This window comes from Salvelinus sp. IW2-2015, unplaced genomic scaffold (assembly GCF_002910315.2).
Source record: "Salvelinus sp. IW2-2015 unplaced genomic scaffold, ASM291031v2 Un_scaffold7324, whole genome shotgun sequence".
Classification (NCBI taxonomy): Eukaryota; Metazoa; Chordata; class Actinopteri; order Salmoniformes; family Salmonidae; genus Salvelinus; species Salvelinus sp. IW2-2015.
In genome coordinates this window covers 7,011-20,870 of record NW_019948584.1, presented here as the reverse complement: position 1 = coordinate 20,870, position 13,860 = coordinate 7,011, and the positions used below count along the sequence as shown (strand labels likewise).

The following is a 13,860-nucleotide window of genomic DNA, read 5'->3' as shown; positions in this document are numbered from 1 at the left end:
GTGTGTTGTGTTTGTTGTGTGTGTGTGTGTGTGTGTGTGTGTGTGTGTGTGTGTGTTGTTTGTGTCTCCTCCAGTCCTGTATAACCAAGCAGAGTGTGAGGTCCAGGGAACTTGAAAGGAAGCTGATCACCCAGACTGCCAGCCTGATACAGACTACAGCTTTGTGTTGATTGTCCAGAGAAACACCGCAGGTCGAGGACTTACAGGCAACAGGTGTCCATTCAGGACCGCCCCAGCCTCCTGAAGACTAAACCTGTCCTCTACTCGACTCAGCACAACCAGAAAGGGAAGCTCACATAGACCTGCCTAAAGTACAGTACTACTAGTCAAGTCAGGTTAGTATCAATTGTAACTCACTTAGCTACAACTTTAACTACTACTATTTAGGACCATGTCTAATGTAAAGGACTAGTCAGGTTTTAGTATTTGATATCGGACCATGAAAACACCAATCACCTCCATGTAATCGTTCGGCTGGGAGTTTTTTTTAGGTAAATGCCTTTCTAACACATACTGACTAATGAAGTAAACAGGAAGTAAGCCCAAAACTCTTTGTAGACAACAAACAGGAAGTAGCCCAAAGTCTGTTATAGACAGCAAACAGAAGTAGCCCAAACTCACTTGTAGAAACAACAAGCAGGAAGTAGCCAAAGTCTTTATAGACAGCAAACAGGAAGTAGCCCAAACTCTTTGTAACAACAAACAGGAAGTAGCCCAAGCTTTGTAGAAAGCAAACAGAAGTAGCCAAAGTACTTTATAGACAGCAAACAGGAAGTAGCCAAACGCTTTGTAGAAAGCAAACAGGAAGTACATGATCCTTGTGTTTACCATCTGAAACGGTCCATTCCTCTACTGCAGCATAATTATGCCAATACTTTTTTTTACCTTCTGTCAAATCGGGACATTGGGTCAAATTACCTTCAAAAAATGACCCAAAATGTAAGAACTCAGAATGTCCAAATTGTACCCAAATATTGCCCCCCATGAGGACCTCTGGATAAACAAAGTAGTGGCCCACTATGTAGGGAATAGTTGCCCCTTTTTGGAAGGCAGTCCAGAAAGTGAACTGGTTTGACATACAGGAAGAGCCCTTCCTCTACCACTGGCTATCCCAGTCCCAGGGGCAACCGAGAGTCAGAGCCGGAAACAGCGTCCTGATGTTGGTAAAAAAGATTTACTGTGCTGTTGGAGCACCGGTTGAGAGGCTTAACACGCCACGCTACGCACGCACGCAGGCGTCACGCACGCACGCACGCACGCAACCGCACCCGCACGCACGCACACACACCACACACACAACACACACACACCAACAACACACACACTTACACTCACACTCTCTCACAACACACACACACACCACACACACACATACACAACACACAACACGTAACAACACACTCTCTCACCCACACACACACACACACACACCTCACACGCACACATCACACACACACTCGCACCAACACGACGCACGCACGACAACACACACACACACGTACCACCACACACACTCTCCACCACACACACACCACACACACCAAACGTACACAACATTGTTGAGGGCTCAGTTTCAGATGACAGTATCGTAACTGCAGCTGGTGTATTGAGTAGTAAGCGTATCTTGTTAGATTATGTCTTCAAACCACTCTGAGACGAACAGAAAGACGGAGTCACACGTGGAGCAGAAAGGAGGGGAAGGGAAAGGGGAGAGGGGAGGAGAGGAAGGGAGAGGGGGGAGGAGAGGAGAGGAGGGGAGAGGGGAGAGGAGAGGAGAGGGGGAGAGAAGAGAGGAGCAGAGGGAGGAGAGGAGAGAGGAGAATGCTTGCTATTTCCAAAAAAAGGATGATGTCATCTTCCTGAGGATCTGGCCAATCGGTGGTTTATTCACGACCTCACCGTTCTGTTGGGGGGGGAAGTAAAACTATGTTACTCATATTGTGAAAAGACCAAATTCAAGCTCAACTAAATGTATAAATGTTGGTGTGTACATGTCATGTGTTGTGGGGTTTTGTTTCTCAGATGGTACTACATCGTGGTGGTGCCGGTGTCCCCGTCGTCGTCACGGCGATGGGAGAACCCCGACGAGATGGACCTGGAGGAGGTGAGTGGTCGTATCAACATCAGGGTTGTCAAGGTAACCCTAGAGCACTACGTAGGGTGTAGGGTGCGTCTGAGACTTCTCCCTGACCTCTAACCCTTGAACTTCAACCTTTAACGTCTAATCTGGAAAACCGTTTTCCTCAGCTGTTGGAGTCCGGCGAGGGTCCTGTCCTGCGTCGTAGGCGCCAGGTTGAGCCCACGCGGCCGTACATCGCTGCCAAGCTGCCCTCGCTGCCCGCTACGTTCACGCTGGGAGATGAGAAGAATTACAACGGCTTCTACAACCGCCCCCTACCGGGTCACCAGCACTACCAGGCCTTTGTACTGGCGGCACTGAAGGAGCAAGAGGAGGACAACAGTGACAAACACGTAAGAAATAGAGACAGATATACTCACACACACACACACGCGTACACACAGTCTTGTACAGCTAACCTTGTGGGGACATACAATTCAGTCCCATTCAAAATCCTATTTTCCCTAACACCTAACCCTAACCCTAATCCTAACCCGTACTCTTACCCTAACCCTAACCTTAACCCTAACCCTAACCCAAAAACCTAAACGTTATCCTAACCCTAAACCTAACCCTAGCTCCTAACCTTAATATTTAACTTAATTCTAACCTTAACCCTAAACCCCCTAGAAATAGCATTTGACCTTGTGGTCGACTAACAAAATGCTGGTCAACTTGTACTGTTCGTACATATTCTTTGTGCAGGCGACTTCTGGTCCACCACAAGAAGTTAAAAAACCAAAACACGGAAAAAAAAAAAACCTTAAACAACAGCACACACCACACATCACTACACACCAGCACACACACCACACACACACACACACACACCACACACACCACACACACACACACACACACCACACACACACACACACGAAAATAGAATTGTGCTGTACCTAGAAAGACTCACATATTGTAGAGATGTGTTCCAGAAAATACAGTTTAGACTGTTTCGTCCGTCACTCTGTAAATGGCCTGCGTCTATCCAATGGCCTTCAGGTTTATATGGGGGTCTATACTGACACTAGTAACTGTAATGTTCTGGACCTGTGGAGGTCGGTAACCAGTCCAGTTGTCGCAACAGGACTGGAGCCCAAAGCTCTCTCTGTGGGACCAGGCTGAGGAAACTCCACAGGGCAGAGCAAATGAAAGTCAAATAGGCCCAGATACCGTAGTGCTGGGAAGGGATGCAGCAGGCACCTGGGCATGGCAGGAGGACCGCTGGGCATGCAGAGACACCGTGGCATGCAGGGACGGACCCGGGCATGCAGGAAGACCCTGGGCATGCAGAGGAGGACCCTGGGCATGCAGGAACGACCCTGGCATAGCAGGAAAGCACGGACCCAGGGACATGCAGCAGGACCCTGGGGCATGCAGGAAGACCTGGGCAGCATGAAGAGAAGGCAGGCACTGGCAGCGCATGACCCTAGGGAATGGCAGGAAGGACACCTGCCGGCATGCAGGAACAAACCCTGGTCGACTGCAGGAAGGAACCCTGGGATGCAGGCAGGACCCTGGGCATGCAGGGAGGACCCTGGGCATCGGCAGGAAGACCGCGGCATGCAGGAGGGACCCAGGCGGAGGACCCTGGCATGCAGAGACCCGTGAGCCAGGACCCTGGGCATGCAAGCGAAGGGCGAGGAGACCGGGCTGCAGGACCTGGATGCAGCGAGGACCCTGGGCAATGCAGAGGAACCCTCGGCACGATGCAACCGAAAGAGGGATCCCCTGGCGCATGCAGGAAGACCCTTGGGGCACTGCAGAGCGAGGCCACTTGGGGCATGACGAGAGCGGACTGGCGGATTGCAGGGAGGACCCATGGACCCGACGGGGTCGGCAGCAGGATCCAGCTCGAGGCGATTGCAGCAGAGACGCCTGGGCATGGCGGAAGAACCCTGGGCAGAATGCGAGAGGAACCACCTGGGCATGCGAGAGAAGGACGCCGGCCACCAGTCCCGGGAGGCAACAAAGCTGCGGCATTGCAGGAGGACCCATGGGCATTGCATATGTTCAAGCAGGCTAGCTACCGCCAGGGCCCTTTTGCATCTCCCCCTTCTCTCTTCTCTCATCATGCTGTAATCGAGCGCATTTCTCTCATGTCTCTCTCAGCCTACTGCGTTAGTCGAGGACCCCATGCTTCTCTCTCCCTCGTCTCTCTCTGCCTCTCTCTCATCTCCTGCAGTCAATGGTCTACTGGGTTACTCGCGTCTCTCTTCTTCTTGCCCCTAGGTCTTGGCTCAGGGGCGGCATACTTAATTCTCTCCTGGCTCCCTACCTGCTCCTAAATGCTCCTCACCCTTCGTAGCAGTATTGGTCTGTCTTCGTATGATTCCCTCTCTCTGTGCTCCTCTGTCTCTCTCTCTCTCTCCTCATTCCTCTCTTCCTTCTCTCTCCGAAAGCCTAGCTCTTGTCGCCGTGACCCTAGTTCTAACGCTGATATAGACAGGAGTTTAGATTGACGAAGAGGAGTAGTGAGAGCAGAGAGAGCTAGGAGAGAAGACGACAGAACGAGAGAGAGATATACCGAGACGAGAGGAGGAGAGATGCGGGAGAGACGGAAGAGCAGATGAAAAGACTCGGCATTGAAGAGAGGATGCGGGATGACAAAGGAGTTGAGACCGTGTTTTCTTTCGGACCGTAATCAGCTATCCCTGGTGAGGTTCGCCTAAAAAGGTGTCGGGCGGAGATGGGGACAACTTGGCGCATGAGATATCAGGTGTAGTGACGTATAAACATATGAACGTCTATCGATTAGACACAACGCACAGGAGAGATGAGAGAGAGAGAGTGTGACAGCTTACAATAATATGAAACCCGTGTTATGAGAGGGACGGGAAGCCGACAGACGACAGGAGCGTATGGAGGACGAGAGAGGAAAGTAAGTTCAGGCAAGGGAGGGCTGAGGAGAGTGAGGAGTCTAGGAGCAGTCCCTTCAGTTTCCTACTTATAAGATAAGCGAGATGGTGGGAAAAGAAGGATACACGAACAATAATAATGAATCAAGTAACCCTTCTGATCTATGTGAGGTTTGTGAAAGGAAGATTGGATGAGAGAGAAGAGAGTGTTGAGTAGGAGAGAGACCTGACAGAGATGAGAGAGGAGAGATAGGAAGGAAGGACAACTAGAACAGAGAGAGGAGAAAGGGAGGAGAGAGCCTGAACAGAGAGGGAGAGGACGGAGAGACAAATCAGAATACAGCAGACCCGAGAGAGGAAGAAGGGGATGAGGACTGGGCTGCCCCACGAAGCAGAGAGGAGGACAGAGTGACAGGCGAGAATACTGAACAGACCGAGAGGAGGAGAGGAGAGAGCTGAACAGAGAAAGCGCGAGGAGAGGCAGAGGAACTAACTAAAGAAGAGAGAGGGAGGAGAGAATGCTGAACCAGAGCACCGAGGAAGCACGAGAGGAGAGACGATACGAAGGATGAAGTAGGTTAGCCCGAGAGCGAGGAGAGGATCTGCAACAGAGAGAAGAGGGGAGAGAGACGATCTGTAAGCACGTAGAGAGGAGGAGAGTGACGAGCGATCTGCAAACAGAAAGAGAGGAAGGAGACGAGGAACTAAGCAACAGAGAGAGGAGGAGGGAGAGACGAGAATGGCCCTGAACAAGAAGAGATGAGGGGAGGAGGAGCTGAGCGTCTGAATAGACGAGCAGAGAGGTAGAGGAGGAGACTGAAACAGGGAGACGAGGAGGGAAGAGGAGATGAGGCTGATAGCAGAGAGAGGGGGAGGAGGAGAGACGGAACAGAGAGCAGGAGGATGAGGAGAGACTGAACAGAGAGAGGAGGAGATGAAGAGACCTGAACAGAGCAGGGAGGGAGCACGGGCAGAGACTGAACAGAGAGCCAGGAGAAGATCGAGCAGCAGGACTGTAATAGGAAGTAGGAGAGCGGAGAGACTCTGTAACAAGAGAGAGTGCAGGAGAGTAGAGAGTGGACAACAGAGAGAGGAGGAGATGTGAAGAGAACAATGTGAACACAATGACAGAGTAGAGGAGGGACGATTGACACGATGTACTGGACATTAGCAGAGAGAGCGAGACGGAGAGACGCTTGAGCAGAGAGACGGAGGAGGAAGAGAGCATGAACATTGAAGAAGAGGAGGAGAGAGGGAGAGGGAATCTGGATTACAGAGAAGAGGAATGGCATGAGAGTGTAGAGAGCCTTGAAGCATCGAGAGAGGGAATGATGAGTCTGAACAGAGAGATGACGGAGAGGGAGGAGAGTCTGACACGAGCAGAGCATGGAGGGATGGGGGAAGTAGGAAGGAGCCTGAACAGCCGAAGGGGAGAGGGGTGATGAGTTATGAGACCTGAAAGAGATGAGGAGGAGAGCGAGAGAGAGAACTAAATCAGAGAGAGAGGTAACGAGACTTAACAAGAGAGTGATCGAGGGACTGAAACAGACACAGATGAGTGAGGAGAAGGAGCCTAGAGCTTGACACAGGAAGACGACGGGGATAGGAATGAGACCAACCTGAACACCCCGAGATGAAGGAGAGAGAGGAGAGAGCCTGACAGAGAGAGGAGGAGAGGCAGAGACTGAACAGAAGCACGTAGGCAGATTGACTGACAGAGAGAGGAGGAGAGGAAGAGAACTGTGAACAGAGAGATGGAGCGAGACCGGAGTCCAGACCTTGCAACAAGGAGAGAGGAGAGAGGAGCAGACGTGCAACAGGGAGACCGAGAGGGACGAGAGGAAGAGACCTGGAACAGCGAGAGAGGGGAGAAGGAGGACACTGAACAGAGAAGAGGGAAGGCAGAGGAGAGACTGAAGCCAGGCAGGAGGAGGAGGAGAGGGCGGAGTGAAGGACGCTGGCTGAACAGCAGAGGAGAGGAGGAGAACGGAGCGAAGACTGAACAGGCGCGAGAAGAGAGAGGCAGATGGGGAGACTGAACAGCAAGCAAGGAGGAGGGAGGACGCAGACGACATCTGCTACAGAGAGAGAGAGGCAGAGTAGGGAGAGACCCTTGACACATGAGAGAGAGGAGGAGAGGGAGATGACTGAAACGACGTAGAAGGAAGAGGGAGAGGAGAGACGGTGAACGAGACGAGGACGCGAAGGGGAGAAGAGGACGGACCCGGACATGAGAGATGTAGGAGAGAGAGAGATGAACCTGATTATCAGAGAGAGGATGTAGATGACTGAAACAGATTCGACAGAGTGACGCACGCGGAAATGGGGAAGATAGAACAGGGCTTATGTTGCCTGATGGCCCGTCTGAGGCCTCCAAAGCTTCTTTGCCTCTATTGACTAACATGAGATGTAGGATGGAGGGACGCAACTCTATCACGAGGAGACACGCGTGATGCAGAGGAAAGGAGGAGAGAGGGGAGATGCAGCATAGCGATGAACGAGAGGGCAGGGACGATGCCAGCAAGACTGAGAGAGAGGGAACGACCCCGAATGGCAAGACGGGGGAGACGAGAAGGGGACAGGTCGAGAGTAGCAAGGGAACGAGCATAGGCGACGGGAAAGAAGAGAGAGGCAAGGTGAGGCGAGCGAGGACCCAGCCGGAGCAACCCTCGCTCCATCCTAGCCACCAGTCGACTGAGACCAGCGTGACCCCAGAGAAGTGAGCATGCGTGAAGCCCCCAATCCGCTGGGCTCTGGCCGAGACCACCCCCCACGACCCCCAGACGCCCCAGTGCCCGCACACAAATGCGCAGCCCGGCAGCGCCGTCGGACGGGACCACCCGCGCGCGGTGCCTACACGCAAAGAAACACGCCGCGACGCCCACCGGGCACAGCCGCAAAGACGCGCACAAAAAAAAGACACACCAAGCCCAACAAAAAAAGAACAATACCTAAAAAAAAAAAAAATGTGCGGGCCGCCCCTCAGGGCGAGGCATGCACGGACAAACACAACAGCAGGAAAACCGGGACCAACAAACGCCCCCGCCACGCGGAGCCACTGCCGGGGCCACAGCACCCCCACCCGGACCACACAACACCGCAGATCCGGGTCCGACGGCCTCCCCCGTGCGCAACCTCCGGGAGACCCGACGCTGCGAAGGCAGGCAGGGCGCTACGCACACGACCCCGTCAGGGACACCCTCCAGATCCCACCCGGGAACCCCACGAAAACCACACCACACGAAACACAGAAGCAAGCAACAGCGCTAAACACTGCAGAGCAAGCAACGGAGAGAGATTGGCATGGGTCCGAAGGAGCAAGAGACTAAGGAGAAGAAGAGAAGGGAACAGGAGATGACGCAAAGGGGAGAGAGGAAGGGAGCACAGGGCACGCAGGGGAGCGGAACCGGGGGCGATGATGAGCCCGCCACCCCGAAGGGGTGACCAGGAGAGCTGATAATCGTGAGCGACAAGAAGGTGGGAGAGAGTAGGGAGGAGAGACGCAAGGGAGAGAGAGGGGACGGAGAGGCAGCAAAAGAGAGACAGAGAAGCAAGGGCAGAAAAAGACGACGAGGGAGAGGAGCAAGGACTAGCAGCGGAAGCAAGCCCCAGGACGGAGCAGAGAGAGGGGAGGAGACCCGAGCGAAGCAGAAGGCACAGAAGGGAGGGGGAATGAGAGAGGAGACACAGGATGAGGAGGAGTAAATGCCAAAAGTCCCGGGCGGAAGGGAAAGAGAGAAGGCACGGCGACGGGGAGAGCATCAAGGTGAGAGAGTAGGGCCAAGGAGGAGAGGGCGACGAAGCAGCTGCGACAGGTGAGCGACGGAGCGGAAGAGGGACAGTGGACGCCGGCAGGCGGGCACGAGACGGGGCCGAGGGTGAGGAGAGGGACAGGGGCGAGCGGAGGACTGGGCGCGAGAATGGATCGGAGGAGAGAGACTGCGAGGGAGGAGAGCAAGATGGGGAGACAGGGCGGCGCACAGAAGAGGCAGGCAAGGTGGAACGAAGGGACAGGAAGAGTGAGCAGAGGACGAGAGAGCGGATGCCGGCGAGAGGAGCACGCGGGAGAGAGAGCAAGGGGAGAAGCAAGGCGACAGGAGGCGCATAGGGGCGAAGAAGAGGACAGGACGGAGAGCCAACGGGGGGGGAGAGGCCAGAGGACGGAGGACGAAAGTCTGGGGGCACGCCAGACCAAACCCAGAGGGAGATGAATACGCGGGCAAGCGCGGAAGGGCCGGGTGATCTCGCGGAAACCGGTAGCCCAAAAGGGAGAAAGAGGGGACAGGGATGGAGCAAGAAGTGAGAGAGCAGGGGGAAGCAGAGGAGAAGGGAGGCAGCGGAAGGCCGAGGTACTGATGAGACAGGTATGAAAGAGCGAACGAAAGAGGAAGACAAAGCAGAAGAGAGATAGGGGAAGAGATGACTGGGAGAGCAGAGTTAGGGCAGAGAAGACTGACAGAGAGGAGAGGTAGCCCGGACAAGGAGGACGAGGACGAGTAGGGCAAGGCAGAAGGAACGAGGATTGAGATGACAGAGAGATAGCTTGAGAAGAGGAGAGGAGTGAGAGAACGCAGGAAGGTGAGAAAGAGGAGAGATAAGAGTAGCAGACCGAGAGAGGTGGACTACGGCAGCCATGTAGAGCATACGGCAGAGAGACAGGAGAACATAGAGAAGCAAAAGATGGGCATGGAAGAGAGCACAGCAGGTAATGATTAACCAGTCCTGAGGAACACAGCAGCGGATAAAAACAGAAACTGGAGGTCCCATGATGATGGTGGGACAGCATGCTGCTGCGTTTGTTTGGATGTGGTGTGCACAAAAAACCGGCTCAGTGGTGAACTTTAAACAACGAGGGAACATGGAGAGGACGGTGGTGACAGGACAAAATGTGCAAGCGTGATAAGCGATGGATCCCTAATGCAGCATGTCTACGGAATCATCAGTTTAAGAAAACGGCAATCTAGCATATGTGTAATTGAGTGAACACCCTATTTCCCTATGGGCACAGACCGGTGGAGTATAACAATAAAGATAGTTGGCCAGACAACCTAGGTTATAGGAAAAAGAGCGATGTAGTGTGTATTTCATTGGGGAGTCAGAACCTATGTGTAAGTTTGACAACCCTTCTGATATATTAACTGATAGGACCCCTGCAGTATAGGCAGGCTGGCTGCACTGAATTGCCTATCCGTAGCACATCCTCTTCTCTGGCTCTGCCTCGTCACATTTCAAATGCGTGCCTTCAGCCTTTCCTCTCACCTAACTCCCTTTCAGCATTTATCTCTAATCTACACAATTCCAGTCTCCCCTCTCATTCTCATAAAGCATCATCCTACTCAAGTAACTCTCCTCTCACATCCCTCTCAAAAAACAGTTAAACAGATTCAGAACTGGGCCTTCTTCGAAGACTTCCTTACCCTACCTGAAGTATCAGTCCTGAGCTACAGCTGTTCAACTTGAACTACACATGACCTACCCGTTGTGGCCAACGCATTTAACAGAATCCACTATGCCCGTTCTTCCTTACGACCGTGGCAACAGGAGCCCACCGGAAAGGCCAAAGAAACAGTGAGCACTGCGGAGTGTTGCCCTCTCTTGCCGTAAGGCGAGAAAAAGCGTAACTACATACACGTTCCTCTACCTCAATTGTCCTTCTGCTCGGCTCCGGTCGATTTACCTCATAGCCTGCTCATCCTGCCTCATCTTTGCGCAGCTGCATCTATCATTGCTGCTCGATTTCCGTCCTCTTTCCTCTCATTCGCTGCTTTACCGTCTCCCTATTACCTCTGCCATTTCTTCGCCTACTCATTTCCTACTGCCCTCTCATATTCTATCTGCCTCTCTCCTGCTCCTGCCTTTCCTATCTACCTCTTCTTAAGTATTACTCTGCCTCTCCTCCTTTCCCCTCTTTTCCTCCACTCTCCTTTCCTTCCCTCTTATCTTATATCCCTCATCCTTTCCTCTCATTTAATTTGCTCCTCTCCTCCTTTCCTCTCTTCTCAGTCTCTTTCCTCTCCTCTTCCTCTCCTTCTCATATTCCTCCTGCCTCCTCTCCTCTCTTCCTTCTTCCTCTTCTCACTTCCCTCTCTCTCTCTCATCATCCTTTCTCATCCTCATCTCTCTCATTCCTCTCCCCTCTCCCTGCTCTATAAGTCCTTATCGCCTTCTCCTATTCTATACTTCCGTCTCTCCTCTCACTGATCCTCACCAGTCCACCTCTACCTTCTCGCTCCTCCTTTCCTCTCCCCTCCTCTCCTCTCCTCTCCTCGCCTCTCATTTCCTCTCCTCTCCTTTCCTCTCCTTTCCTCCCACACACACTCAACTTAGTTTTCACTTTCTTTCTCTTCATCTTTCTCATTCTGTCTTTTTCTCTCTCTGTCTCTTTTCATCTCTGTCTTTCTCGTCATATAGCTCATTCTCTTTCTCTTCATCTTTCTCATTCGTCAGATAGCCTAGGTTGCTGGTTCGAATCCCCGGGCCGACTAGCAAAGCACTCAACCCTAATTGCTCCTGTAAGTCACTCTGGAGGAGAGCGTCTGCTAAACGACTACAACAAAAATCAGAAAACGTCATACTTGTGAAACAGAGAGACTTTCAGACAGGAAGGAGAGGAACTCTTAGGACAGGAAGTCCGCCTGGTGTGTTGTGGTGCTGCTCAGGAGACTGGAGTGATTTCACACACAATTTGTAATTTAAAAAAACATTTTTTTTTTTTACGTAACCTTTATTTAATTAGGCAGGTCAGTTAAGAACAAATTCTGATTCGAACAAGCAAGCTAGAATACTGATGAATGAAAAGATGAGGAGAGAGAGAATGAGAGAGAAAACCAGGGTGTCTGTAGTGACGCCTCAAGCACTGAGATGCAGTGCCGAGCGCTGCACCAATCAGGAGCCCCGATTAGAGGGGTTCTATCACCACAGAGCACCACGTTGTTGATTTAGAGTAGAGACCACTGGCTTACAGTAATGACTCTCCTCAACTCTCTACGCCAACTAACACGGATGCTATTGAAACACCTATTGTATGGTCTCACAAAGACACGTAGAGTTGTATTGAGACACTGCCTTGTCGCAGACTCTCCTACACGTTTAGAGCCCTGGTAGCTCTACAGTCTAACACCAACTAACCTGGATACACATACTACGCAGCTTGAAGGATAATTACCATGTGCTAAAACAAGTCTGGAGTGTATGTGTGTCACACCTCTCTCCCTGTCTTCTTCTCTCCTTATCTTCCCCTCTCAATTCAATTCAATTCAATTCAAGGGGCTTTATTGGCATGGGAAACATGTGTTAACATTGCCAAAGCAAGTGAGGTAGATAATATACAAAAGTGAAATAAACAATACAAATTAACAGTAAACATTACACATACAGAAGTTTCAAAACAATAAAGACATTACAAATTCATAATACTTATAAGATATACAGCTGTTTGATAACAATATGCTACCAAATGGTTAAAGCACACAAGTTAAAATAAATAAACATAAATATGGGTTGTATTTACAATGAGTGTTTGTTCTTCCCACTGGTTGCCCTTTTCCTGTGGCAACAGGTCACCAAATCTTTCTGCATGTGATGGCACCACTGTGGAATTTCACCATAGATATGGCGCAAGTTTAGTCATATTGCGATCTTCGGGTTTCTCGAATTCTTTGTGGATCATGTGTTCAATCTGAACGGCAACTATGCTGGTCTCTAATTAATGTCATACATTGCGCTCCTACTCTCCTCTCTCTCTCTACTCTCTACTCCTCCTCCATCTCTCTCTCTCTCTCTCTCTCTCTCTCTCTCTCTCTCTCATCTCTCTCTCTCTCAGGTCTCTCTCCTCTCTCTCTCTCTCTCTCTCTCTCAATTCAATTCAAGGGGCTTTATTGGCATGGGAAACGTATGTTAACATTGCCAAAGCAAGTGAAGTAGATAATAAACAAAAGTGAAATAAACAATAAAAAATGAACAGTAAACATTACACTTACAAAGGTTCCAAAATAATAAAGACATTTCAAATGTCTCTCACTCTGAGTCTTTCTCTCTCACTCTGAGTCTTTCTCTCTCACTCTGAGTCTTTCTCTCTCACTCTGAGTCTTTCTCTCACTCTGAGTCTCCCTCTCTCACTCTGAGTCTTTCTCTCTCTCTCTCACTCTGAGTCTTTCTCTCTCACTCTGTGTCTGTCTCTCTCTCACTCTGTGTCTCTCTGTCTCTCTCTCTCTGTCTCTGTCTCTCTCTCTCTCTCTCTCTGTCTCTGTCTCTCTCTCTCTCTCTCTCTCTTTTTCTCTCTCACTCTCTCTCTCTCTCTCTGTATCTCTGTCTCTGTGTCTTCTCAGTCGCTTGTTGGTTCTTTGAGACCGTACCAGTATGTATTCTAACTCTCTTCCTGTCCCTCTCTCCTGTAGAGGACGTTCTCAGCCAGTCCGTACTCCGACCCTATCCAGGTGTCTCCTAACGTGTCCAGGACTGTAGAGCAGCCAGAGATGTTGTGGGTCCTGGGTCCTGTCCTGGCCGTGGTGCTCATCATCGTCATCGTTATCGCCATCCTGCTCTTCAAGAGGTAAGAGGTGTGTGTGTGTGTGTGTGTGTGTGTGTGTGTGTGTGTGGGGGGATGAGACTTTGGTCTCAGTGGGACTTCTCTTCATAAATAAATAGTAAATAAAGTCTGTGTGTGAAAACACCTTGATGCAGGTTTCCACGCGTTGCATCAGTCAGTGTGATTGTGAGTGCACCAAAGATGCACTGCACCCTCTGTCCCTTTGTCCCTCTGTCTCCCTGTCCCCCTGTCTCCCTGTCACTCTGTCTCCCTGTCCCTCTGTATCCCTGTCCCTCTGTCCCCCTGTCTCCCTGTCTCCCTGTCCCCCTGTCTCCCTGTCCCTCTGTATCCCTGTC

The 13,860-nt window shown here is 51.3% G+C and overlaps 1 protein-coding gene across 1 annotated transcript; it reads left to right on the top strand.

The window, feature by feature from the left end:
* The first annotated feature begins 212 nt into the window (after nt 1-212).
* Nucleotides 213-13,532, top strand: LOC112079238 (receptor-type tyrosine-protein phosphatase F-like). The gene is made up of 4 exons (XM_024145239.2): nt 213-335; nt 2,023-2,104; nt 2,248-2,472; nt 13,374-13,532. The coding sequence occupies exons 2-4, from the start codon at nt 2,090-2,092 to the stop codon at nt 13,530-13,532; spliced, it is 399 nt and encodes a 132-aa protein (XP_024001007.1). The 5' UTR covers nt 213-335; nt 2,023-2,089.
* Nucleotides 13,533-13,860: the final 328 nt, after the last annotated feature.

Coding starts and splice junctions, on each gene's coding strand:
- LOC112079238 (XM_024145239.2), top strand. Junction 2,473..13,373: donor AGGACAACAGTGACAAACAC/GTAAGAAATAGA, acceptor TCTCTCCTGTAG/AGGACGTTCTCAGCCAGTCC.